Source organism: Dendronephthya gigantea, unplaced genomic scaffold (assembly GCF_004324835.1).
Source record: "Dendronephthya gigantea isolate DGI-Jeju-01 unplaced genomic scaffold, DenGig_1.0 000031F, whole genome shotgun sequence".
Taxonomy (NCBI): Eukaryota; Metazoa; Cnidaria; class Anthozoa; order Malacalcyonacea; family Nephtheidae; genus Dendronephthya; species Dendronephthya gigantea.
The window spans coordinates 667,117-692,976 of record NW_021163041.1 but is presented as its reverse complement, the minus strand read 5'-3'; the positions used below and the strand labels follow the sequence as shown (position 1 = coordinate 692,976).

The window sequence follows — 25,860 nt, the reverse complement described above, 5'->3', positions numbered from 1 at the left end:
ACTTAGTCGTAGAGAAAATCAAACTGCCTTTTTGAAATTAATATGTAAACTTTTGTTGCATGCAGCAAAGCGGGGATGATTACGCTGATCGAAGAAGTTACGATTCTCCGAAAGCGTTGACAGGCACAGACGGGCAAGTTTTCCTTGCCAAGCTTTATTTGCTCGTGTGTACGCGAAAGATTTGACAATTTTTCTTGACAAGTTTTACGATAATATGGGTTTATTTTACGATAATATGAGCCATGATAAAATGAGTAAACGAACGACCGAAATCACCGAATCTCAAAACAAACAGAAATGATAAAACTTCAAAAACCTGCCCGATTGACTCGAAGATTGTTGCGCTGTCCCGTGCTGCGCAATTCCTTGTCAAGTTTTCCTTGACGGCCGTACACACGAGCATTTTTCCTTGTTGAAAAGCTGGCAGCTTTGAACAAGGTTCCTTGCCAAGGAAAATTTGTTAATTTTTTCGCGCACACACGAGCAAATAAAACTTGGCAAGGAAAACTTGCCCGTCTGTACGGGGCTTTAAGATTAGGTGATTCACACACTTAGTTAAGGCACCGAAAACATCAGATATGAGAGAATTACTGCAAATAATTATAATTAATAATTCGGGTTGTACATGTTTACGGTTGGACTTTTCAAGCGCAAGGGAGGGGGGTAACACGTAACTAAACTCAAGGAATAAAATAGAAAATTTAAGGTCTCTCTCTTAAGTTACTATCATTAAACTTTCGCCTTGATTGACGTTTATGGCGATGTAAATAAAAGCACTCTGCAACCTATACCATGGCATTTCCTGGAATCGTAAGCCTGGTATATTGATTATCCTTTGTTTACTTGTTGTCCCTGCCAGCCGCTTTACTCTTGTTAACCGCCGCTTCAACAGCGCTTATTACTGTGCCTCGAAAACAGTTTTTCTCCATTTCATGAATAGCAGCAATGGTACTGCCACCTGGTGAACAAATCTCATCTTTTAACTGAAAAGAACATAGTATCGTTGTCCATAACTAGAGTTCAGTGCTGGAAAAGCTACATCACGAAAACTCTAATTTTCAACTGGCTTGTTAATCGATTCAAAAGGGTTTTTGGGTTGCTAAAGTGTTAGTCTTTTTAACCCACTTCATCAACTACAACAACTACCTTCTTCACTAACAGGGAAGCTTTTTGCTGAATCGTACCTGGTCTGGATGTTTACCACTTTGAGTCACCATCTTTGCAGCACCTCCAACCATATTTGCAGCAAGTAATTGTGCAAGATCTCTTGGCAAACCACATTTCACAGCACCATCAGCCAATGCACTGATCATGATATAAATATATGCAGGACCACTGCCACTGACTGCTGAGATTATGTCAAGATAATCTTCTTTCACCTCCTTACACACCCCTGTAGATAAAGGTAAAGTACAGTAAGTTCGGATGTAACTGACTGTATCTTTAACTGACAATTAATCTCATATAGTAAAGTATTAGACAGACTAGCCTGCCAAAATGTAAATTCTATTACTAAGGATTTGAACAGCATCACGCAAAAACCAGTTCACCTGTTGCTACTAACAATTCATCAAGTAATGTCACATCAGCATCACTTGCATTTTTCCCTCGACAAAAAGCTGTCATACCAGCCTGTACTGCGCAAGGCATGTTGGGTAATGTACGAATAACACTTGTACCAACAGGCAAACTCTAAAACATAAATACATAATATGAACCTGATTTTTGTTATTGAGAAACCATTCAACTGCTTATTCAAAATGTTTTTCAACTGTTTATTTAAAATGTTTTTGAGCAACTCTTCTTGGGCATTTTTTTAACCAATCAAATTTCAATTCGCTTCTTGTTTCTTATCAATGAACAGATAGTAATTAAGGAGTTAATTCCCAAACAAAATTGATGAACTCTGTAAATCAACAGAAAAATATAAGCAAATGAATTGCTTAGCATTTTTGTCAACGCTTCTATTCCAGTTACTGTAAAAACGAAAATGTTAATTTTTTCAAACCAGTTGCATATTTCGGTTTGGACTTGGGATAATTAACTCATGTGAGTCATAAGAATTAATGCGCATAGCTAGTGTACCTTTTCAAATGTTGTTGTGGTGATGCCATTTGCAACAGATACAATTATATGTTGACCAGTGACATTGTCATGTATTTCTTTCAGAACTTGCAATACAAGATGAGGTTTTACCCCAATAAACACCATTTGAGATGTGTCCACCACTCTTTTATTACTAAATGAGGTTACACAACCCCATTCCTTAAAACAAAGTTAATCACACTAGTAAAATAGCAATAATCTCCTATTCTCTTTCGCACAGTTTATTAGGTTTTTGGGTGAGCACCAATCATAGTGGTGCATCCTCCTGGGAATCTGGGATTTGCCCTTTTCTTAATGGCTACGTACGTACCAACTTCTTTCCCAAAGTCAATTGGGCAATGGGCACACATGAAATAAACGTTGAAAAAATTACTTGTTTTTTTTCTAAATAAATCACTGTACATCTAATACGTAATGTAAGAAAAAGAATCTCCTACAATAATTTTTCTTATAGGCGGTCCCACAACAGCGGCAGGACTTGCCGACTTGGGCAGACTGACTCACGTGTTCCTTCATGTTTAAAGATACGTATCTGTAACTAATATAGTAAAATAAAATTGAAACAGTTGCAGATAAAACATACTTTCCAGATATTGAGAGTCTTTTCTGTGGCAGCACTTGCTATGATATCAGATGGTTTTACAAGGCCAGATAAAAGAAATCCTGAAGCGATGGCTTGAGCCATCTTACCCCCTCCAATAAAACCAACCTTTACATTGCCCGCCATATTGAGATAATTACGTCACAACTTTTTAACACGGATTTCAAGTCTTACTCTCACGAGCCACGTGCAAAGATGTGAACATCCTTCTTCAACACATTCATGAAAAATTATTTTTTTGTTTTGAGCGATAAATCTGAAAATAAGCCATAACACGAGAACGAGGCTAAGGGGCCATATGGCTTATTTCCATACTTATTAGTCAAAATGAAAAATTATTTTTGATACACGGGTTATAGAAGGATGTTTTACATCTTTGCACATAGCTTGTAAGTGTAAACTTGAAATCCATCTTTTTTAAGGTTGTTCTTAATTTTATAACAATAATGTTGTGACGTAATTAATTACCGAAAAGAACAAAAGGCAATGCCCTGCATCCTCGTTCCCAGATTTTCCGGGAACGAGAATTAAAGGGTGTGTGACACCACCATCGTAAACCTTGAATAAGAGGGCGAGAATTTATCATTTTGCGTCGAATGATTATAAACTTGAATACAATAAACTTGATTTTGCGTAAAATTTTTCACTTCTTTCACTTCGCTGTATTTTGGAGGATCATTTCGCACCACGCTAATGCTCGAATTATGTTCAGATCGCAGTAATCACGGACTTACAGATTATGGTGCTTAAAAACCACATGCCCTAACCCTAACGTCTATAGCATATTGTAGATAGGAAACATTACGTTGGAAAGGTCATTGTTCGTCCGATGAGTAGATATGAGTAGCGATATAACAATATATACAGCACTCAGCATAATTTTAAAAAAAAAATCCTTTATATTTACTGACAACCATGATCTTATTTAATTGATATTTATACATACTATAACGCAAACGCTCAGTTTGCGCTTTTCACTTTTTTATCTTTCAAGCGCGCAATGCGTGGGTAAAAGAGCCTGACTTGCGAGGTTGTTATCCTTATTATTCATCTGATAAAACCCTTCCTTATTTTATTTTACCACAATTCACGGGACACAAGCCAAATAAGATATTAAAGCTCCTACTTAAATAACTACATAATTATAACCCCGCAATGCAAGAACCTGACACTAATCAGCGCATGCAAATCAAATTCTTATTCTTTTGTTAATGTTATGAAGCTTATGAATATAGCCGAGCATAGTCTCTATGTTAGAGATTCTCCGGTTGATGAAATACCATAATTCGTCTTTCACATGGTTTCCATAACGCAGGAAATGTCTCGCATCTCTGTCGCAAATTTCTGAAAGAACAAGTACAAATTAACAGGAATAGATTATCTTCGAGACTAATCAGATAATTTTGTTCAGATAGATTGGATTCATTAAATACAAACAACTGTTTAATGCCTTGGAACAGCACCAAACTACTTAACATTGGCCAAGGCTGTTTTCCAGTTACTCGTTTTTCAACATAAACGAACATAAACGTTAAATTTTACATTGAATATCCTACAATACGACAAGAATTCAAGAAAATGAATGGAAAGAGTTTTATTTCGGTACAATTTCGGCGAACAGCAGCCTTTAGCCAATCAATTGTTGGCAAAATGACCGCAATTAGCTATTTAATTTCCTAAGGTGTTCAGTGTTGGTACTATTCATGCATGTAAATTCCTCCTGGGAAATTTTAGCGATACACTTCCAAATTCAATTCTCAAAATAGAAATATTTCTCATTTTGATCGCGCGTAATCAAATTGATACCACTGAAGGATTATGTTTGACGCCTGTCATATTTTTGTCCTTCACACCATTAGCAACCAAAAAATACGCGTGCGCCATCAACGAGTTAAATGATCACATGTTTATTGTTTGGAAATGTCGGCATAACAGGAAGTGCAGAGATAGGACCATCCTGAAGCAGGGTTTCCATAATCTAAGGAAATTTCCTAAGGAAAGAACTCCACTATAGTTGTATAGAGGTCATTATTAATTGCAGAAATAAGTCGGGAAGTGTAAAATATTTCATATTTAAAAAATCATCTCGCTCGGCGCAAACAATTGGAGGCGTTTTTTGGTGGTGTTCACTCCATAAAGTTTGGTTGTGTTCTCTCTTTCTTTATCGTTTAATTATTCGAGGTCGCTGACCAATCAGTGATCTCTTGACCACTCTGTGGTTAATTAACATGTTTGAAGTCTTGTTTTGAAGGGAAGTACGAGATACCGACAGGAAATATTGTAATATATGTTTACCTTAAATTCTGATAGCGTCATTTCGAATGAATGATTTGAAATTTTTCCAAAAGAATCAGTCGACTGGACCAAAGCATTGATATAGGGAGACTTTAAACCTTTGCAGTGACTTGAACTCATGCCTACACATAGTTTCCACTGGATATCTAGTAACTATATATAAAAAATGAGATATTCTGATATATATATATATATATATATATATATATATATATATATATATATATATATATATATATATATATGTTTATATAGCAAAACAATGATACAATAAGTCTATTTTCATATGTAAGAGACCATAATAAGTGAAGTTCATTACCTGACCCACATTAAAACTTTGTTCCGTATTTAAGTGTGAAACTAAATGACCCTATGAAACAAATTTATGGCAACAAAATTATAAACAACTTTAATAAATACAATTCAGTTGTGTATGTGTCTTAGAAAATTCACATGCACACTGGGATACCTCATTCATTGTCTGATGAAAACCTACAACTATATCACTGTCAAAACAACAAAAATTTTCCTCCACTGTACACTTGCACGTGAAAGATTCTCTGATTGGTAGTAGTATTACAAAAAAATTAAACAAGTTTTTATCAGTTGTCTGTTGAATATTCTGTGATATACAGTTCAATTCATGTTGTTACCATCTCTGAAAATCACCAGGGATTTACCAACCTTTATCTCGGGCAAAACTCCCACACTTGAGGAAAACAGAAAGTGCAATTCCATACAAACTTTTTGTGGGTAGTCCAGTTAAAATTAAACCAATAATAAGCTCTAAGCGCTAAGGCAATATGGGCAAAAATTATACATACTTGATCACTCCAAACATGTTTCAAGGTGGTTAATACTTGCTCTCTCAAACCACCATTAGTTTTAAGATCGTTGTAAAGTGATTCTCCTGTTACTTTTGCTATTGCAGCTGATCTAAATACACAAAAATGATTGAAGTACACAAATGCCAAAAACTAACAGTAAATGAGTAAACTATATAAACTGCACAAAGAGCTTATTATCAAGGCACAATAGATATTGGTATAGTAGCAAAACAACTCAATAGGAAACCTCTTGGTAGTGTGCTGAGGACACTGTTTGCTTAGTGTGTACTTTAATTTAATGATTCTCAGAGGGTGCTCAATACTGGATAATTTACAGTCTTAATTACAGTCTATAACTATATAACAACTTAAACATTTATAATTCTCAATACTTATTGTTTCAGATTTTACAGAACAAGCTTTTTCACAAAATACAAAATATTGCAAAATCATCAACTATAATAAAATTAATAAAATTAAAATATAAATCAATGCAATAAAATCAAAATATCACGAACTCATCCTTGTCTTGTTTTAATTAACCTATTTTTTTTCTTAACCTATGTTAATCTTCGGATTTTTTGTTTTGTTTTGTATTTTTTGAAATTGTCAGCTGGTATTGTTTTTTTAAGTTTTTTTCACATACACCCATAGCATATATAAAAAAGTGATATTATACCTGAAAATGTGGGTGAGACCATTTACCACAAGTTGTGGTTCAATACTCTCGCCTGAATCTGTGCGTTTTAAACACTATAAAATATAAAACAATTCAATATAAGGATCAAAGATAACTGCAAGAAACCTACATAGATTTCCATGGTTATGCAGTAGGTATAAAAAAAAGATAGGTATAAAAAAACAGTCCCTTAAACATAACAGTTATGATAAAATGACGAACCATTTTGTAATGATCCAATGGTATAAAGCTGGTTTTATATTGTAACATAGCTATAACATCTTGGCACTAGAGAATATAAATATATGGTGAATTATAGTTACTCTTAACATGGACTTAAACCAGCCTATATATATATGCATGCTGGCAAGTAAAAGACCTAGTTAACCTAGTTTACAGTCTGATATCTCAAATTTGGTAATAAGATGACTTTCCATGGAAGAATATTGCACATTATTAAATTTCCATAACAATCTGCTCTAATACCATTTCCAAAAGAAGATCTTGCGGCACTTGATCGATCGCCTTCACAGCTGATGAGAACCCTAGACAGATTTACGTGTATTTTTTAAAGTTAATTTAAACCAAGTTGCTTGGCAAATTGTACAATTTGAACATGTTATGCATAAACTTACCACCAAGACTTTCCAAAGACTTTAGCAAAGACATTTTAAAACTTTAAGCTATTGATCATAATCTATCTATATCCTACTAACATGAAGTATTTCTAGGCTTCTGAAGTCTGAAAAAAAAACTGGTGAAAGTTGATGAACTTATATATGGTGAACCTTGGGGGCCAGTTTTACGAATTGTTAAAGATTCGGATTGGCCAATCTTGTCACTAACTTTTAAAGTTTAAAAGTTGAAGTTGAAACAGCCTCAGGTAGTTGACACTGGACTGGACAGACAGAATCGACTCTTACGTCGAAAAGGGGTGGGGTCGGATAATTACTCTGCGGTCCGGCTTCATTTAGCATTTACTGTGTTCAGGGCACAAATGAAAAAAGATAATACGTTTACTGAGACCGTTTACGTTGCCAGTGGCGTAAAAGATATGAATACGTAATTATGCATATTTTTTACATTTTGAATATGCCACCGTTTAATTACGAAATATTTCACCTGAATGACAACTAGTGGTGTTCTATCAACTTCTATATTATGTGTCAGTTGCGTCCCATTTATAACTAAGCTACAATATGACCTGAACCATTAAATAGGCCTTTAAAATGATATAAATTCATTTATTAAATCAACCTTCGCTCGTAACACCACTCATCATCATGACTCATCATCGTTATCTATCTGCATTATATACTGACATGTGGAAGTCTAATTTTTTTACTCCTCTCCAAGGAGCTAATCAGCTACTGTTTGGGATGTAGGGGATTTCACAACTAGCAGCACTCAACCATATGTCAGGATATGCGTACAGTATGTGTTGAATCATCGATCGTGCTAATTTAACAGCTAGGTTCATACCCATTTTATTCACTGAATTTATAGAATGCTAGAAACAAGAATAGAAATATATTTTTTTCATACTACAATATATATAGTCTATAATTTCCAAAAACGATCGAAGTTGTATAAAATAGACTGATAAATCCTTAATTACACCAGTATCATATTTACTTACAAAAACGAAATGGTACAATGTATTCAGTTTTACTGTCTATTAGATTTTAGATTTAGAGTTACTTTCAATGAGATGACCGGCGTGGGTGATTGACCTTTTCAGCCTGCCATTGCCAATATTATTTCAAAGTTGAATTATTTCTAAGTTAAATAGGCGAATTCGATATAGTTATGTTAATGTTGTTAGCTTTGTTGACCATACTGAGACCAGCAGCCGAGCAATGCAGCCCGGTATCAGATACGCTTTGCTTCAAGGTAAGGCTCAAGGACACTAAAGCTGTGAACCAGACTAACACCACTTGAAACTGTGGGTTAACTTTATAAATCAAGTGTTTACATACTAATTCCATCCGATCCTCTTTACTCGTGATGCCATTTCTTTCAGCTTTAAGGTGGTCTGGAATTCTCAGTGTTAATTGATTTAGTAACTCAGTACTCACTATTAGTCATCTTTAAAGAATCACGGGAAGAAAATAGCCAGGTCTATGATTGATGAGATGTTTGAGAACTTTTCAGTGAGATGAACGTCACTGTATGTACTTGTCATTATAGACGGGATCAGGTTTTAAAAAAACAAAATGTCGTTTAATTATATATAAATAAACAAATCGTCAGGCATGTATGCCTTTCGTACCTTTTTTACATATATATAAATATAAACGTGATATGTCATATGTGTATACCCCGAACTCGAAGTTTTCCCCTTTTTCCCCTTTTTACAAATTTATGATTTAATTATTCAAGTTGTATTAAAGTTTAGAATAAAAATTCAATTTATCCCAGACTCTTCAAGAATTTGCCTCCTCAAAAAATTCCTGGTGGCGCCACTGTCTCACCTTGTCATTCGAGATCACGTTTTAAGTCGTTTTTGTCATGCAAAATTTTAAAACATATGGAGTAAAGTCGTAACCAAATGCGCTAACATTCGTATCATTATTATCATGCATGTACGTAGTACTTCCATTGTTATATTCAAAATTTTTACGCTTTTTCCAAAACGATGAACGGATGAAAGACCTCAGTGTTGTTTTAGTGAAAGATGAAAGACACTCAAACATTTTTTTCGGTAGCTATCAACCACTTTCTCAATTGCGAATATAACTCCGCCAGACACATAGTCCAGATAGTGTTGGCGCTATTCTTGGCTTACAGTTAGAAAAACTACTACACATTAAGTGCATTTATATTTCATCATAACAAGAGTTCAGGATATGGTCATTTTCATCAACAACTTCAAGTTCTCAAGCTTCTCAAGCTGTACTATAGTCTATACATATAAATCAATTGGTGCACTTACATATACTTCTAGAATTATTGCGCTATAGCAGCTCTCAACCTGCCTGGTTATAAAACTAAAGTTAAAAAATAACATATATCACAATATCATATTCTTATGTTGTCATTGTTTCTCGTGTTTAGCCGCGTGTTGCTACAGACGGTACCCGGCCAACATCAATTTTCACTTCTTTGATCTATTCCGCCACTTTTGCCCTTAATTTCTCTCGTTTGTTTTCTCATTGTGTGTTTGTATGGCACAGTATGCAGTAGCATTTATTTCTTCTTCCGGCTTCATTGATTTTTCTAAGAGTTCAACTACAATTTTAGTATCGTGTGATAGTGTGACATGAAATATATTCTTTCCAATATAAGAAGCTTGCAAGTCTTAAACACGAACTTGGACAATATAGACACTTTCAGATTTGAACTTTGACAATCCAATCCAAACCTATTAGGCCCGGCGCTACTTTTTACAAATTACCTAATTTAGAGCTATTTAGTCGGTGAAAGAAAATTTTGTCAACAGGAAAGATGGCTTGGTCAATAAAATACCTGTAGTTAGTAGGCTATATCAACTTTATCGATTCTAATAAGAGTATTATTGGACTAAAGTTAGGTTACGTGATCTGATGATCACACGGCTCGCAGTGCATGCAATTCCAGTACAGTTCTTCTCTCCCTTTTCCGCTGTCTTTTGAGACCTAATAAACCACTATTGTGTTTCGTCGAAACGTGGGGATGTCATTTGTATAAACTGATTCTTCAAAATAGCGTGGCGGTGTGATAGAAAAGGCTATTAGTAAGATTGAATAGTTTGACGAGAATTTTGAAGTCTCAAGGAGTCTTTTCCAGACAAAAAGCCTTTTTCTTAGGTAGTCTATCCAATCACAGCACGCTATTCAAATTATTTTTTGTGAAAAAATCTAGACAGCTTTAATTAGGTTAATTTAAGTATGCTAGTGTTTACCTGCATGCAATCCTATGATTGAATATTTAATAGAATACCTGCATGGTATTTATTTGGATTAGATGCATAAAGCTCATTAACGGTGCGCGTTAATGCCAAAGTTCTAGAATATGCGTGTGCCTATTGTACTTTCTCCAAAGTCCAAATCAACCAATAGTATTAAATTGGTTTTGAGTTGAACCCTAGACGAACAGTTAAAGAAAATAATCAAATTGGCACTGCATGCTATTAGTTAATTAAGCAATAATTCAGGAACACGCTACAAGATAGCGAACACTTTTCAAAGTTGACATTATCTTTTATTGTGAGTTGTATTTTTACTTCTTGTTCGGTCTTCAAACCAGACTGGCTAGATATGTCTGGATAGACTTTTTGGGTATAAGCATAATCCAGTTGGGACTCACGTGCCTATTAGACATGCATGTACGAGTGCATGTATAGCTATATCAGTTGCGAATTCAAAAATTTCTCTTCCGCAAAGAAACTGGCCGCCTGATGCTTTAAACAAAGGTGTATCGACATTCGACACATTAAAAAACCTACAAGATTTTCAACATTTCAAAACAAATTTTTAAAAATCTCTTGGGATTTTGGTGATTTTAAGAAGGAAATTTCAAGGTTTGTGGATTTGTGGATATTCTAAAGCCGATCTTTTTCTAGGTCGTAATATGCCCTTCCGAAACTGATTATCTACTCGGAAAAGGTTATTTGTATTTCCTACTAATTTAAGCAGTATAAACAACTTCAGCCAATCAGCTGGCTAATGCTTATGATTAAGTCAGATCACATGTTCAGATCAACCGACGTTTGTGGGATGACTGCATGCTTTCACAGTTTTCAATTTTCACGCAGTCTGCAACACGCGTTTAAATTTCCGCTTCACTGCCTATAAATACTGCTCCGATTTAGCTTCTATATATAAGGAGTACGCGAATAAAAACGATCAAGTTGTTCCCGGTTGATGAAAACAGAATTAGGAATATTGTGCTGCACCCCACCAACATGGTTGTCAACAACATTGTTACAAATTGCTAAACTTAAGATGTGGTAACAACATTGTCGACAATCATGTTTGTGGGGTGCAGCTCTTTCTTCAATCCTGTTTTCATTATTCATGCAGGGACAAGGCTTTTGCGTTTCCCCGTGTATATAATTCGCAAAGAATCCCGATTTCTATTTTCAGCCCGATATACCATGTGCTATCCAGCGCAATAAAGAATTTTCTTTATTCTTGCGCTTATCATAACTATATATGGGTCTTGCAATACTCTGAGAAGTCGGAGGGGAAAGCTATGCACGCGGATTGAGTCATCCTAAAGTGCACCATTGTTTAATTTTACCTAAAGAAACAGGGAAACGTAAGGTAGCACATCTCCCGTGCTCATTTTTTAATCCCTATAGGCCACGTACGCGTCTTAAAGTAAATAAAGCAACAGGACTTGTCTAATATATCTATGATATAACTTTGCAAGAGTTTTTCAAGTTCTTCAATAATCTATTAGCTTTTCTTACGATGACAAACATGTCCCATTTTTGGGGTTCTTTCAATTTTCAAACGGGTTTAAATAATTACAACAATATATAAAATGCTATTTATCATAAATTTTACACGGAAAGAAGGGGATAAGACAACAAAGTTGCAGTTCTCAGTATACTCAGCTTAAGTGTCTTCATATCTGTTACGTCTTAAACAATCCATGATGTATGCCCAAAAGCATGTATAACTCCCTTCAGATGCGAGTAACATTCTACATGCAGAATACGTGTGAAGATTTGCCATTTATTTGAACTCAATCGAACCAATCGAATTGCCTGCAATCGATCCTGAAAATCCGATTAAATTCAAAGATGACAATAGCAGCGAAAGAGCAGGTTGTATATAATATAAAACAGCATGTGGGTGGTCAACATGTATTTTCGTGGGCAACGCAACAGAATTCGCTGTTTTGTGTCTATTTTCCAGCCGAGTCACCGTATGAAAGCAACCTGCATAAAATGGGAAATAATCACCCTTCAATGCTCTGGGCTACCTAAGCTTTAGAAAACACCTGAAATGGAAACGTAGTTTATTTTTTATAATAAGAATTGATGAGCTAATTTAAAAGGTTTTAACCTATATTTGTTATACCATCTGATTAACTAAAATGGAAAACTGGAATAACTCCAGTACTACTCCAAACTTTGAATCAGTATACTGAGTTCTTATGAACTTCCCATGATGTCATTTCATTCTGACGTCACACGCGAAGTAAATATCCGGCCACAACTCAGCGAAATTTTCTTAAGTAAACAGAATCGCATCCCCAAAAATTTCAAATATCTCAAACATGAAAGTTCAACCATGGTTGAACTCATGCCATCTGGTCTATATTTTCCCAATTAGGTTAGTTACTATTCATGCCCATAGTTAAGATTATTGTCAAAAGGAATTATTCTTATTTAAACACTTTGTCGTCTTTGAGGATAATTGTTTGATGGATGAAAGAAAATTGCTGAGTTGGTGACATTGGTGTCAAAAACATAAGCTGTAAAATTAAAATAGAATTTGAGTTGAATGTTCAGTTTGGCACCAAACAAGGACACATGAAAGCTGTGTGACGAGCTTGTTCCTACACGTGTTTCTACTTATTTTTTAGTCATTTCATATAAGAAGATATGAATGAAGAGTATAAAGATAAACATTAAACACTATAGTCAATTTCGAATTTTAAATTTGTCTTCGTTTTCAATCATTGTTGGAGCACGATACTGACTTTATCAATATGAAAGAAAACAGAAAAAAGAGAATGTTGTAAATCTATGTATGATTATATATTGATAATGTTAACGATAACGACAAAAGCACAAAACCCTTCACAAATTTAAATATCTAATCTAATCTAATCTTCTTTTCATCCCCCTAATAAAAAACATTGTTTCCCTTTTAGATGAACTTGAAAGATAATGATGAGAACGGATTAATTTGATTCAGTTTTGTGATAAAAGAAATTAATACGGAATCAAAATATAAGAGGGCAAAGTTTGTGGAAGATAAGCTGGTTTGATTGGTCCCACTAAGACTGACCTCCCCGTGAGCTATGGCTAATTAAAGATGTCTTAAAGCTGGGGATTTGTACGCGCCGTCACTTTTTTTTCGTTCCAGCCTGTTAAAGCTTTGTTTGCACACTAGCTGAAGCTTCGCCCAATTTGATTTAAATCCAAAGCTGATTTAAATCCATTAAGCGCAAGAGAATAATCGGAAAGTATATTACGAGAATAGGGAAGCGTCTAACCACCATCATGACATGCACCAGGGATGGTCCCATGCTGGGGGTGATTCAATGCTTCCACCTGACGTTATATAGTTCAACAATGGGAAATTGGTTTCCCCACTACTTCGTTTAAATTCTCACATTAATAAACTTTCGAGTTTCGTAGAGCAATGATACCATTTAATAAGCGAACAACGCACTTTAATAGATACCCAAATAATCGAATGTCATCGATCTATATGACTATATAGCATAGATTGAAAATCAATTTTTGCTTCTTACTGAAGAGGGAAATGATTTGGGGTATTGACATGAGTAAATAAAATGATCTTGGCTTTGTCGTAGTTACCCCAACAATAATCCCAAGAACAATTGATTTTACAAAGGCTTATTTTATTACCTTAAAATCATTCCACGCATCGTTTAATCTCAGGTAACCAAGATTATGTAAACAGTCCCCAAATACCCGACGGACTAAAAAAATTAACTTCACAACTTTTGGCATTGCTTAAGGGCACTGAGATGTTCTCATGCTTACTGTACTGACTACAGTATGACTATTCACGTCAATACCCAGATAAGCCGTGTCTATTCGAGTACTTGCTCATTTTTGTGGCTAAGATTCTTCTTGAAGTACTTAATATCTTAGACGCTGATTGAAATTTACAAAAAGTATACCGTATATGTGATGTTATGAAAGGGTGTTGGCAACATTTGAAGTGTTTGTTGGAGTTGTTTGTGAACTTCCCTAACTTCGAAAAAATGATTATCGCTCATGTCCTTTCGTCTTATCTTTGCGGTGTTAGACCTTATTCGATTTGACACATATACTATGTGATAGTGACTAAAAATATTATAAAAATAAATTATGTACATGCAATATGTGATGTAGGCTATCGGCCATTGCATCCTGGCCACATTCCTCATGGCAATACTCATTTCAGGTGTTCAGCATAGAAAATCCCCAAACAAGGCCGTAAATGTCGTGTTTTTCATAGGCCAAGACCTGGTTCTTAGCAATACTCGGATGAGTGTATGGGGGACTGTTTAAGAATCACTTCAATTTAAAAGAAGAATATTGAACGACACTTCATGTTTAATATATCAAAGTTCTTAAAGTAAAGTTCTTCGTTCTGAAGTGCTCCAACCCCCGTCTTTCTATATTTAAAACTAAATGCGATTTTGTGCATTGACCTAGATTTTCTGTCCATATCATTTGAGCAACTATAGAATTACATGAAGTAGATTGCGTATTGATGAGAGCAATCTATTAATGTCAATAATGAGTTTTTCATCACTCATATAACTTTTATGGTTTCCGTATATCCACATTAATGCTTTGCTCTGGAATGTTTACTCTTGTCTAAAGCAAAATCTAGCTATTGCCAATATTTAAACAAATTCTAAACAAATATTTAGCAATAATCTATGAAAATATTTCACAGCAGAGAATACGGAGGATTAGGTAACACTCAAATGTATCAATCAATCAATTAATAAAGGCTGAAATAAATTATAGCATCTCTTCATAATTATTCCGTTCGCCAAAGACAAAGACATGCAGACTACCAAGTCTAACATCCCAATAAATATAAATAGGAAATAAATGTATTCGCGTGACGTTCATTCATTTGTGGTTTTTCCTTCCTGTCTTTTTACCGTTGCCAAAATATTGCGAGCTTAATTTTTAATATGCGGTTATAATTATATTGGTGTCGATTTTTATGACCTAATATATTCGAAAGCATTTGCTCAAGTAGGCAAAGGCAAAACTTCCTTTCATTCTGAAAATTCTTTTCACACCAAGAGCGCCTTTGAAAATTGACACCAGTGTTAAGTTGAGCATCTCGACTCAGAGGTGAGCGATGATTAACACAACTCTGTGCGCACCTAATATATCCGCCAGATCACACCACACTATATTTATAAGAGCACCTACATCAGCGGAGGATCAAGTTCAAATTATAGGTACGACAAACACCACTTTAAGACGGCTTCGGCTGCTTGTCTAACACGAGAGGATATATTAATGATTTGAAGTCATGCTGAAATCGCAAGGAGAAACCCTATCGTTAATCACAATCCTTCTGGTGGAACTACTGATAAGAACAGAGGTAAGGAAGATCAGTTTCATCATAATTCGGCAGCATATTCAGCGTCATAAACAGCACGAGCACTTGACGCAAACATTTTATCGTATCTTATGTTTGAGCGAACATTATCCTTGCTCAAACAACTACGGTAAACCGAACTCATCCTGATTTACATCACCCCGACTATGTACTTTAAACATCAAACTATAAATCTCCAAGATAAACTCAAGTTTACAGAACAACTTTAATAATTTAATTACGGCGTCTTTCAGATGAAAATCACGTCAGCGCATATTATAATCTGTTTAGTTCGAAGCTTCGAATCTGCGTCAACGAAGCTCGTTTTCTACGTGTAATTTCCGAAGATACGTTTGAGTTGTGTAATTGGTAGGATTCAGTATAACAAAGGTTAAATATGATACTTGTAGTACGCGTTCACAGTTCCGAACGCAAGACTGCGGTTACGCAGTGAACTCGACCATTCCTGCTAAAAAGGGTTTATATGACAATGTTTCAAGATAGTTCGTTTATCCAATGCATACATACAAAAATTCACAGCGCACAATTTCCTTGGTGTTATGTTATGTGTTCTCTTATTTAATATTTTAGCATATTCATCTGTCGTAATATTGAACTTTCCTATTGAAACGCAACACCAGTCTGCAAAGAGAGGGCCCCCTGATGATGTTGAGATAAACTAATAAACATGCACGCGAAAATTGCTAATTTCTTAACCGCAGTTTTTCAAACTATTCATGAAACCTCTCCACTGTTTTATACTTATTACAAATTATTCACATATGCAAATTATCTGTCTTTTCTGCATTCAAACGTCATCTCCTAACTTTCCTTGATTTTTGGTCGTGACATTTTTTCTTGTGACATATCTTGTTTTTAGTGAATGTACATTGCTTTTTTGTTTTTATATCTCCAGAACTAAACAAAAATCACGTAGAAGTTGATGTATAATACGGAAATACATTTTTTTCGATTGATCGAAGACTAAGGAATCCTATTTTTTTGAGAACACTTCATATAGCTATGTCGATTTTAGAAAACTCAGACCAACGGCTCAGACTTTTTTGACAATAACTTTTGTGTTCTTTCATTTTTGGCATTCCAAGACATTATCCCTATATCAGCTTATGGTTGTTTGTTTGTTTCATGAGAAATTAAAAATTGAAGACTATGTCCATAGCTAATAACCAAACGTTCGGAATAACATTGGTGGCATTTCGGGACTCTGTTAATTCGATTGATATCGCTGAAATAGCTGATTTAGAAAACAATTCAAATAAGCAAATATACTACGAAGCGATGATAGGAAAAGGTATTTTGAATTTTCGACTGAACAACACGCGTATACTCTCTTCTTGCCAAGACGTACAATTAACATAATGCGGAATTGATCTAAATGCATCAGTGTTAAACGACGAAAACGAAGACTTGAATTTCATGTATGTTAAAGTGAAAGCATGCAATCGTTGTTGGCGAGGTTGTTGGCATAAATTCGTCAAAGTAAAAAACTACACTTTTAGTATTTAAGTAAGCAAAATTTCACCAGATTCGGGCGCAGTCAAGCGTCCGGCTTAAATTTAAGCATAGCGAATTTCTAAACGCGAGACTTCTTCAGTTTAGTTCGTTAATGCTATTGGGAACTACTCATGCAGTGTAAGTTACTGTGTAAACAGCAGTACAGCACGCACGGATGTCGAATAGTCGATGCGGTTCTTTTTGTAAACACACAATTCACGAAAAACGGCATGCTTTTTTTCTACAGTATATTTTAGTACTTACTGCCGAAAATCGACATAAAACGAAGGGTTGCATAATTCATTAAAATGCGGCATGCTTGTTCTCACGGTAGAGGTATTGCGTAATCGGCGCAAAACTATAATTTTGCTTGTTTGTCAGTCTTCATATTCAGTTATTTAGCGTGTGAGATAGTATTGCATGAAGACTATATGACGCATCCTCCCACACATGCACATGATAAAATGCTTCAAATATAAGCTTCTAGTACTATCGAGGAATATCCGACTACCTGAGTGGTCAGAGTGGAGATCCGTTATTCCAAAGTTTGAGAAAAATCCAATTTAGACAATCTAGAGGAAACGTACTTGGAATATTTGATTTAAAATCGAATCTTCTCCTCAAAGTCAATTTCTGATAGCAGGATGAAGAGCGTTCAAAGTTATGGGAACGTCTCCTCATAAATAAATCACATGCAAGTTGAAGAAGAAACTGAGACATGCATACAACGTACTAGTAATATCCCATTAAAATCTTCATTTAATAAAACATGCTGCATGAGTATAGGTGAGGAAGAGTTAGTTAATAAGAATACACATTCAAGCCCCAGGATTTTTCATATGCCCCTTCTTAAACGTTACGAGGATATTTAGTAAGCCAATTTATTTCTTTTTGGCATCAATCTACGTGCATTCAAGCTAAAATATGATTTTTAGGCCAAACGTCACTATAAGCTCAATAATTTCCTGTAGCAAATGCGAATAACAAGATCAGTTATTAGGCAATTTCGATTCGTGCAGAAATTTTTCAAACTTTGTTTTTTAATTTTATGATCTACACTTGACTGGGATTAACGTTAATATATTGATTATATAAGTGAGCTAAGTAGCTGTATTTACTGCTCTTCCGCATGGTAACGGGAAAAATTGAGCTGCGGTCAGCTGCCTGTCAAATGCTGAAGACGTGAAGTGGCTTAAACGAGACCTTGTCAAGCTGTAAAAATTTATGCCATTAATGCCAACACTCCCACAGTCAAAAAACATCGCAAAATACAAAAGTAGCTTAAAGAATGAACTATAACATTAAAAATGCCTATAGCTATTATAACGGTATATTTATGCATGATATATACGAAATCTTTGCGTTTCTCCGTTTCTCTTGCATTACTGACAACAATAACCATAGGTGTAGAGTTTTGTTTTCTTCTGGGGGGAGGCTCAAACTTTAGATACATGATATCTAGCTAGGAACACCTTCTGACATTAGATACGATTGCAATTAAATAGGAGTTTTCCTCTTAAAGCTGTTTTCCACTTACGCGTTTTTCATACGCACGTACACGCACGTAAAAGTCTAAATCCTTGTACATGATACCTTTGAAAAAACTAAGTGAATAAATCGAAGGAACTCAGTTTTCTGCATATTTTAGTATGCATTAGTTGACCTGAATGTTAAATAATAAAAAATTAAAAGCATTTAACATTTTCCGTACGTGTACGTGCGTATAAAAAACGCGTAAGTGGAAAGCAGCCTTTAGTATATGGTTGCATCGGTAGTCATAGTTTATAGGGGGACTGAGCCAGCCAGTAAGATGTCTCGAGGGGCTTCAGCCCCTCAGCCCCTAAGCCCCCCCATACTCTACGCCTATGCACCAAGTTCGATTACCTCGTTCAGCAGTTCAACTTTACTAACTTTCCGGACGGGAAAAGAGGCTGATAGCTTTCTCACACTGCATGCGTGAAGCAATGAAAAGCCCAAATAATAATTCAATACTTCCTAGCTTACACTTCTGCTGTTTACTTCCACTACCATGCATCCTTCCCACGAATCACATTTCATCACAAACAATTCGATCTATTGTAAATGTAAATTGTGATGCTTGCATATAATTCATCAAAACCTACTGAAAACAAAATAAAAATCTATCAAAACAAAAACGAAAAGGGTCGTGCGAATGAAACATCCGTTTCACGGTCAGTGCACCACGTGAATAATACAAATAAAACTAAAACGACTCACTTTAATTTGCACTTTTAAACCGCAGGGTTTAATGCACTTCCGAGGAGGCCATTGATTTCTCTGTAATCAGCAAGTGCTTATAGTAGCAGAGGTTAGTCATTAATTATTTTCCGGGAAACGGTGACATAATGGACTTGTTTCTTTTAGATTTTTCTAAGTGCTATTAAGTTTATTATCTTTCAGTTCGACATGATTTATTATTATTTAGTGATTTACATTGGTATTTTGAACATTCCTAATTGTGCGGTCACACGCATGTCACACGCATGTTAATATTGTCCACAATTCATCTTAATCTCTATATTTGTAAATTGCTTGATAACTTCGCGATAAAATATACAAACCATATATCAAAGCAACGTTTGAAGATCTGTCATCGTAAAATCGTTGTAACTAAAAAAACTCGCTTTCACTGGAGGCTTTGTCTTGCAAGGACACACGAGAAATTTCGGCAATGCGAATGCTTGGCAAAAAAACTCGTATACATATGTGTTTTCTTTAGTGAGCTACATTGCTAAATTAGTTTTAACTTTACCAAACGGATGGCAGACACGGGATACATGATCGTTACATTGTCATATAATCAACATTACCGCGTAATACGTTCATCCAACTAGTCGGGGTGGTGATGAATGATAAAATACAAAAAGGGTACCAAAAGGCGATCAACTTGGCAGTCCTTGTATTAAATCTTAGCCATTCTAATCTTTTTCAAGAGGCGTTGTCTTTCAAGGTTATGAGATAATCGGCAAAGTTAGGCTTATGTATCTATGTTGCAAAAAATTGTCCTTAATTAGTTTATTTGATCCAGTATTCTTTCATTACTAATCTAAATTTTAGTTTTTTATCTCATGTAATCACTTAATAAAATTATGAATCCAATTTCCCGTACTACATTCAGCTTAGATAAAAAAATGCGTCTTAAAAATATCACAAACGCGGTTTTCGTATACTGTCGGAATATGTACGCTAACGTACCTATTTTTTCTTTTTTTTATTTCTTTCACAACCTATTTAATTAAAAATGTTCTTCAAGAGTTAGTCCTTGTTCGAAGTATCCCTAATAAAATAACTTAAAAACTATATCATATCGCCCCTTTTTTCTTAAATTAACAACTGAAATTATTCATATTTGCATGTGCGAAAGTCAGATAATTTTTAACAAGACGACTATGAAGCCACAGGCTCACAGCTTGCTGATTTAGAGACGTTCAGCACAGGTATTATTAGATACTAAGAGCATTGAAATCTGCAGGCAGCGTGATTTTGTAATTCTTGAGGCCTACTGTATATCGGCGATAGATTTAGCTATTGCAATCCTCACACATACATTAATAATCGTGGTATATGGGTTGAAATAAGTGTATAAAGATCATGCGACAACAATGATGAAGGACAAGGGGTCTATATAATAACCCTCATCAGTTTCCTAGGCAACTTTCCCTGATCAGTATGAAGATACTCCATCCTAATGGTAAGGGGTTTTATAAGAGCCCAGAGGGTAGGGGAAAATTAAAGGTAAATTGGTCATTTTTGCGCACCCCCTCCCCTGTATTCTTTGTCAAAATTAACACCCATCCCGCAAAACATTTGAAAACAATTTTGTTAACCCCTCATGCCCTAAGAAAATAAAGAGCTGACAATTAGAAATAAATTGTCGTGCTTGGTTTTCAAAGTTGTTTTACTTGTTGTTTGTGGAAACCGCACAAATACAAATGCCTCACTATCGCTGAAGACCCAATTTGGAAAATTCTTTATTATACTTTTATTAAACTGGCGCGAGTTAAATCGGATTTAGATCGTCGTGTTGACAAATAGGAAATTATTTTTCGCAGCTTTGTGAGCATTTTTTCGCCAAATTAGGATAAATTGGCGTAAAAAGAAAATTTTTTAATCAAACTGTGAATTGAGGTGTTTTGCTCATCCGACTGTGCCAAATTTGTGATTGTGTATTGCTTGTACATATTAGCTTTCACGCATGAGCGAAATTATTTTAAGTTAAGTTAAGTAAAAATAACTGGTATATTGGCAGTCCAATAACTTCCCAATTGCTATCTTCAAGTGGAATATTGTGCATTTTATACATTAATTCTCAACCCAGATCAAAAAATAAATAAACCAGTCTTGTACCTGATCCCGAAGTAACCAAGATTCATAACAATTATAAATTTTTTAGGGTATGCCCGTAGATTTACAAGATGCAATGAAAAAGGCAACATCGTTAGATACGTTTATGAACATGTTGAATGCTTCAGATATAACAAACGTAGAGGAAGAGGAACACGCAGGTGAGTAACATAGCCAATGTAAGCTTTTTGTACTGCGGTTAAATGCTTGAATTTATTGCATGGAGAGTTCTCGTTGAAACAACATGTGAGAGTTAGCGACATCTTGATGCATGCATGCCCGTTTTCCTGGCAGTAACGGCGGTGAGGATCATAATATATCTTATATTGGGCTCAATTATGGACATGCATGCTAAGCCATTTATTCGCTATTTTCACGTCGTCTTTAACGTTCCCGTCCTTACGCTAAATCTGTCTGTAGTTAGTATATTATAACAAAAAGGAGGTGGTTTTTGAATGTTTGAAGAATATAACACTTTTCTTCGAAGGAAATGCGTTGGTTATTGCAAATGAAGCGTGCAGACCCGTTGAAGTAATGGTTCAAGTACCACAGCCAAAAAGAAGAAGAACCCTGGTTTTTCCTGTATACGTAAAATTGTTTCGTTGTAGTGGAGGATGCAACAATGAACCACGTCTATCACACTGCGTTGCTACAAGTACGTATACGTATGCACGATTATCTGCCAGTGTTGCAATTATTGTAATATCGTTATTGTGTATGAACAGTAAGATGTACTCTACAGTAAATATGCTTTTTTGTTCATAAATAGACCTTTCCTCTCTACCGTCACGCATTGCGCGCTTGAAAGCTAAAAGGGGAAAGGTTCATTCCCTGTAAAAGAATATTTAATTTTCCCCTGGTTAACAGAACCTTTCACGGTGAATGACAACATCATGCATGTACAGTATAAGGCTAAAACAATGGGAAATCCAATGGCGACAGGCATAAATGACATACTCCCACTGCCAAATGCCGTTGAACTTACGCAAAAGCCAAAACAAGACAAAAGATATTTAAAAGTTGCTTTGTCTTTTTTGCAGATATTGAAGAGGAAACGCTCTTCGATATCTAATTACTTTACTCACACATTAATTATCCTTATTTATAGAGTTTACTGACATCCCCATAAAAGTCGGTCGAGTATCCTGGCGCAAAGGGGACGGTACTGTATATAAACAAGTTTCTGAAAAAGTTTTGAAAAATCACACGCAATGTGAATGTGCTTGCAAGAAGAGGACAAGGAAAAGTTGTAATCCCAAAACACATGTTTGGAACGATAGAAGCTGTCGGTGTGAATGCTTATTGGGGCACCAAACATGCCATGCACCTCAGGTGTGGAATAAACATTTGTGCCGTTGCGAATGTCCGAGAGTCGCCCACGTTTGTCACGGTCCAGGCAAGGTTTGGGATCATGAAAAATGCAGATGTGCCTGTTGGAAAGAGAAGTGCAGCAAAGGCTACTACAGAAATCCAGAGACTTGCCGGTGCACTTGTCATAAAAATTGGTGCCCTAATAAATGGCAACTTCCTAAGATGAAACGTTTCAATGATCCGTCAACAATCGAACTAGGAAAACCGGTTGAAGCATTATAAAGAATTGCAATAGACATAGAGATGACGTAGTAATGACTCATGTAGCTGCGAGGTAAAATGCTTACTATTCCCATCCTTAATAGCCCAATATGCAATGGTATTGTATTCAATATTCACCGTATTTATTTCATGGTAAAGTACGGTTCTAATTAATCACCGACAGTCGGCGATATATTTTTGGAGGCGAGTGACGAGTGAAAATTTATACAAAATAAAAAAGAATACCTTTATTCTCTACATGCAGAATGTCCCAAAAAATAGCCGTAACAGCAACAAAAGAATGATTTCAATAGAGGATACTTTTTTTAGTGGTGACCACCAACAATAGCTATCCCCGACTGTCGGTGAGAAGCAGGCTTCTCGATTCAGCTCATAGAATGTGTTTGAACCTTGTGTTAAGCTGCCGTAATACTGAGAAGTGAATCAAAATAATTTCAATCAAATATTTTCACCCTCGGGTCCATGCAACATGGTTGATCTGGTAGGAACATGTGTAAACACATATATAGTCAATTAGCTTTTTTATTCTGCATGCGGAATAAAAACATTGGAAGCATTATTTTATAGGTATTTTAATAGGGAGACATACTAGTAAAGCCGGGTATTCGTATGTCGTAATTCATCGGCGATTTCTATTGTCGTGGTCATTATTTGATAGATAAAATTTGTCTATCCCAAAAAATATCTTCTTGATTGATCACTGCCAATGAAAGACATAAGAAAACCAGATTTTATCGTAATTCGTGGAAAGGTGAACACGAATAATACTTGCGAGTATTTAGACGTAAGTTAAAGGGTTCTAAAATTCGGTTCCAAATTAAACGTGATATCGTGTAAACGTGGGTCGTAGAGACAAAACATCTTACATATAGACTACTGCCTAGGTAATATAACACAAGCTCTTTCACATCGGTCAGTTTGACGTTACACACGCCAGAAACGATTATTTGGAAAACATATTAAAGGCTTCTATATTGTCAGCCACAACCGCGCTTTTTGAGAATTTCATTTAAAGAATCGTTCATTGGTTAGAAAATCTTTGAATATCTATATTTATTCGTTATATGGACGTTCCAGGAGAGTTTAATTTAGCGAATGACAGACATTTTTCATATTTTTAGTAATCCTCTTATTCTATTTTATCACAAGCATAGACTCATAGACATATATAGTAATACTGAATTTAATCAAATTTGTGAATCCACGAAAGTGATTCCACTGGCGACACGGAACGAGAGCAATGACTTTAAAAAAATACCGCGCAAAAGGTTGTACTTGAAAGTGTTTCTTTGAGCCAGGCGCATGCCAACGCGATTTTTGTCGTGCGATTTTAGTCGCCCGATTTTAACCGGCAAATATCAAACTGGTTGGAAATATTATTCCGACTACGGTTAGTCAATAAAATCGTACGACAAAAATCGTGTCGTGTCGGGTGCTCCTGGCTTTAGAAGTTCTGCAAACCCGAAAGGTCACGGCAAATTCTGTACACATTTCTCTTGACTTTTGATGCACTCCAAAAATCAAAATTGTGAATTGTGTTTATAGGCAGAAATAAAGTAGGGTTGACACTGGGGTGAGCGCGGAGCTGTTTAAGTGCTTTAAAAGATTGGTACAAAAAATTGTACAAAACAGAAAACTCTGAGGTTTTTGTCTGTCTAATTCACAGAAATTTTTGTACAGAAACTGTAGTGATGTAAAAATACGATGAGTATTCGCTACATATACCATGAAATATGTATGACATGAACAATGTATAGAGCCAAAACTAATCAATGCACAATATAGTAATTGATATATTAATGTAATATCTTGATGGTTGTCTTAACCTGTAAGTTAAGAGATTACGTAGTGGTCATTAATAAACAAAGAATGTATATATATAGCTATATATATTACATATGCCGGTCTGTATCGCTATCATGGATTCATGGGCGAACTGCTTTATCTCGTCCTCTCTCACGTACGCTGCGAGTTTCTTAACTAACTTACTGAGGCCGGTAGTATGAAAGCCGGATACCGGATAGTGGGTTTTTCAATCGCTTTAAAATCGCTCGTTGTTGGGTATAACTTTGAGTTAAACCTTAGTATTCTTAAATTGAGGATCCTCTTTAACTAATAATTGTTGGTTCCAAAACTGAACAGTTGAACTAATCACTATATCCGGTGGATAGCGCTATCCAGCCTTCGTACAAACTCCCCCTGGTGATCTACCTTTCCAGTTGGTCAGCGTGCAACCGTGTCTGTCTTCATAGCAAACTAAATTTCTATGTTAACCAGTCTATAAAAAAAGCAATAATACACCATCCCTCGCGCCCTTGGGTACAGTTGTCGGGTTTTAATTGGATTTGGTTGGATTGAATAATCTGTATAGTAAATGTTTTCATATTCACATCTTATTTGCCTGTTAGTCATCAGTCTATCAAAACAAGAAAATCGTATTTAAAATTTCAAAAAAAAATGTCCGATTGAGTCTTTATGGGTGTTAATTTCAGATCATATAGGTTTAACTGAAGAGATTTTATATAAGTTTGATGAAATTACATGAGCCTTTCACGTAAAGATCGTGCGTTTAGGGACAGTGGCGGATCCATTTTAAGCTGTATTAATTTATTCTGCATGTCTTACTCTGGCTCT

The 25,860-nt window shown here is 35.4% G+C and overlaps 3 protein-coding genes across 4 annotated transcripts; 1 reads left to right on the top strand and 2 right to left on the bottom strand.

Moving 5' to 3' along the window:
* Positions 1-607: 607 nt before the first annotated feature.
* LOC114524595 (pyrroline-5-carboxylate reductase 3-like) lies at positions 608-2,833 on the bottom strand. Its single transcript, XM_028545729.1, has 5 exons — positions 2,690-2,833; positions 2,086-2,265; positions 1,551-1,692; positions 1,185-1,393; positions 608-983 (listed from the first exon to the last, which is right to left on the bottom strand). The coding sequence occupies exons 1-5, from the start codon at positions 2,831-2,833 to the stop codon at positions 840-842; spliced, it is 819 nt and encodes a 272-aa protein (XP_028401530.1). The 3' UTR covers positions 608-839.
* Positions 2,834-3,583: 750 nt separating this feature from the next.
* Positions 3,584-7,269, bottom strand: LOC114524504 (COMM domain-containing protein 6-like). Its single transcript, XM_028545602.1, has 8 exons — positions 7,144-7,269; positions 6,995-7,053; positions 6,731-6,796; positions 6,509-6,582; positions 5,827-5,938; positions 5,322-5,372; positions 5,003-5,155; positions 3,584-4,051 (listed from the first exon to the last, which is right to left on the bottom strand). Exons 1-8 carry the CDS (start codon positions 7,175-7,177, stop codon positions 4,001-4,003), a joined length of 600 nt encoding a protein of 199 aa, XP_028401403.1. The 5' UTR covers positions 7,178-7,269; the 3' UTR covers positions 3,584-4,000.
* An 8,198-nt stretch (positions 7,270-15,467) lies between these two features.
* On the top strand, positions 15,468-25,325 carry LOC114524636 (balbiani ring protein 3-like). Of its 2 annotated transcripts, none has more exons than XM_028545779.1 (4): positions 15,468-15,756; positions 21,683-21,794; positions 22,121-22,288; positions 22,742-25,324. In XM_028545779.1, exons 1-4 carry the CDS (start codon positions 15,685-15,687, stop codon positions 23,224-23,226), a joined length of 837 nt encoding a protein of 278 aa, XP_028401580.1. In that variant the 5' UTR covers positions 15,468-15,684; the 3' UTR covers positions 23,227-25,324. The 2 variants fall into 2 exon arrangements, with proteins under 2 accessions (XP_028401580.1, XP_028401581.1); XM_028545780.1 differs by lacking the exon at positions 15,468-15,756 and adding an exon at positions 19,533-19,597 and having other exon boundaries at positions 22,742-25,325.
* The last annotated feature ends 535 nt before the right edge of the window (positions 25,326-25,860 follow it).

Bases quoted from the DNA above. Each gene is read 5' to 3' on its own strand.
- LOC114524595 (XM_028545729.1), bottom strand. From the start codon at position 2,833: ATGGCGGGCAATGTAAAGGTTGGTTTTATTGGAGGGGGTAAGATGGCT. The intron at 2,266-2,689 runs GTATGTTTTATC...CTTTGTTTTAAG, and splicing joins AGACTCTCAATATCTGGAAA to GAATGGGGTTGTGTAACCTC. The intron at 984-1,184 runs GTACGATTCAGC...TGTTCTTTTCAG, and splicing joins GTGGTAAACATCCAGACCAG to TTAAAAGATGAGATTTGTTC.
- LOC114524504 (XM_028545602.1), bottom strand. From the start codon at position 7,177: ATGTCTTTGCTAAAGTCTTTGGAAAGTCTTGGTG. The intron at 5,373-5,826 runs GTATGTATAATT...TTTGTTTCATAG, and splicing joins AACATGTTTGGAGTGATCAA to GGTCATTTAGTTTCACACTT. The intron at 5,156-5,321 runs GTAATGAACTTC...TTTTATATATAG, and splicing joins AAAGTTTTAATGTGGGTCAG to TTACTAGATATCCAGTGGAA.
- LOC114524636 (XM_028545779.1), top strand. From the start codon at position 15,685: ATGCTGAAATCGCAAGGAGAAACCCTATCGTTAATCACAATCCTTCTG. The intron at 15,757-21,682 runs GTAAGGAAGATC...TAAATTTTTTAG, and splicing joins AACTACTGATAAGAACAGAG to GGTATGCCCGTAGATTTACA. The intron at 21,795-22,120 runs GTGAGTAACATA...TTTTCTTCGAAG, and splicing joins AGAGGAAGAGGAACACGCAG to GAAATGCGTTGGTTATTGCA.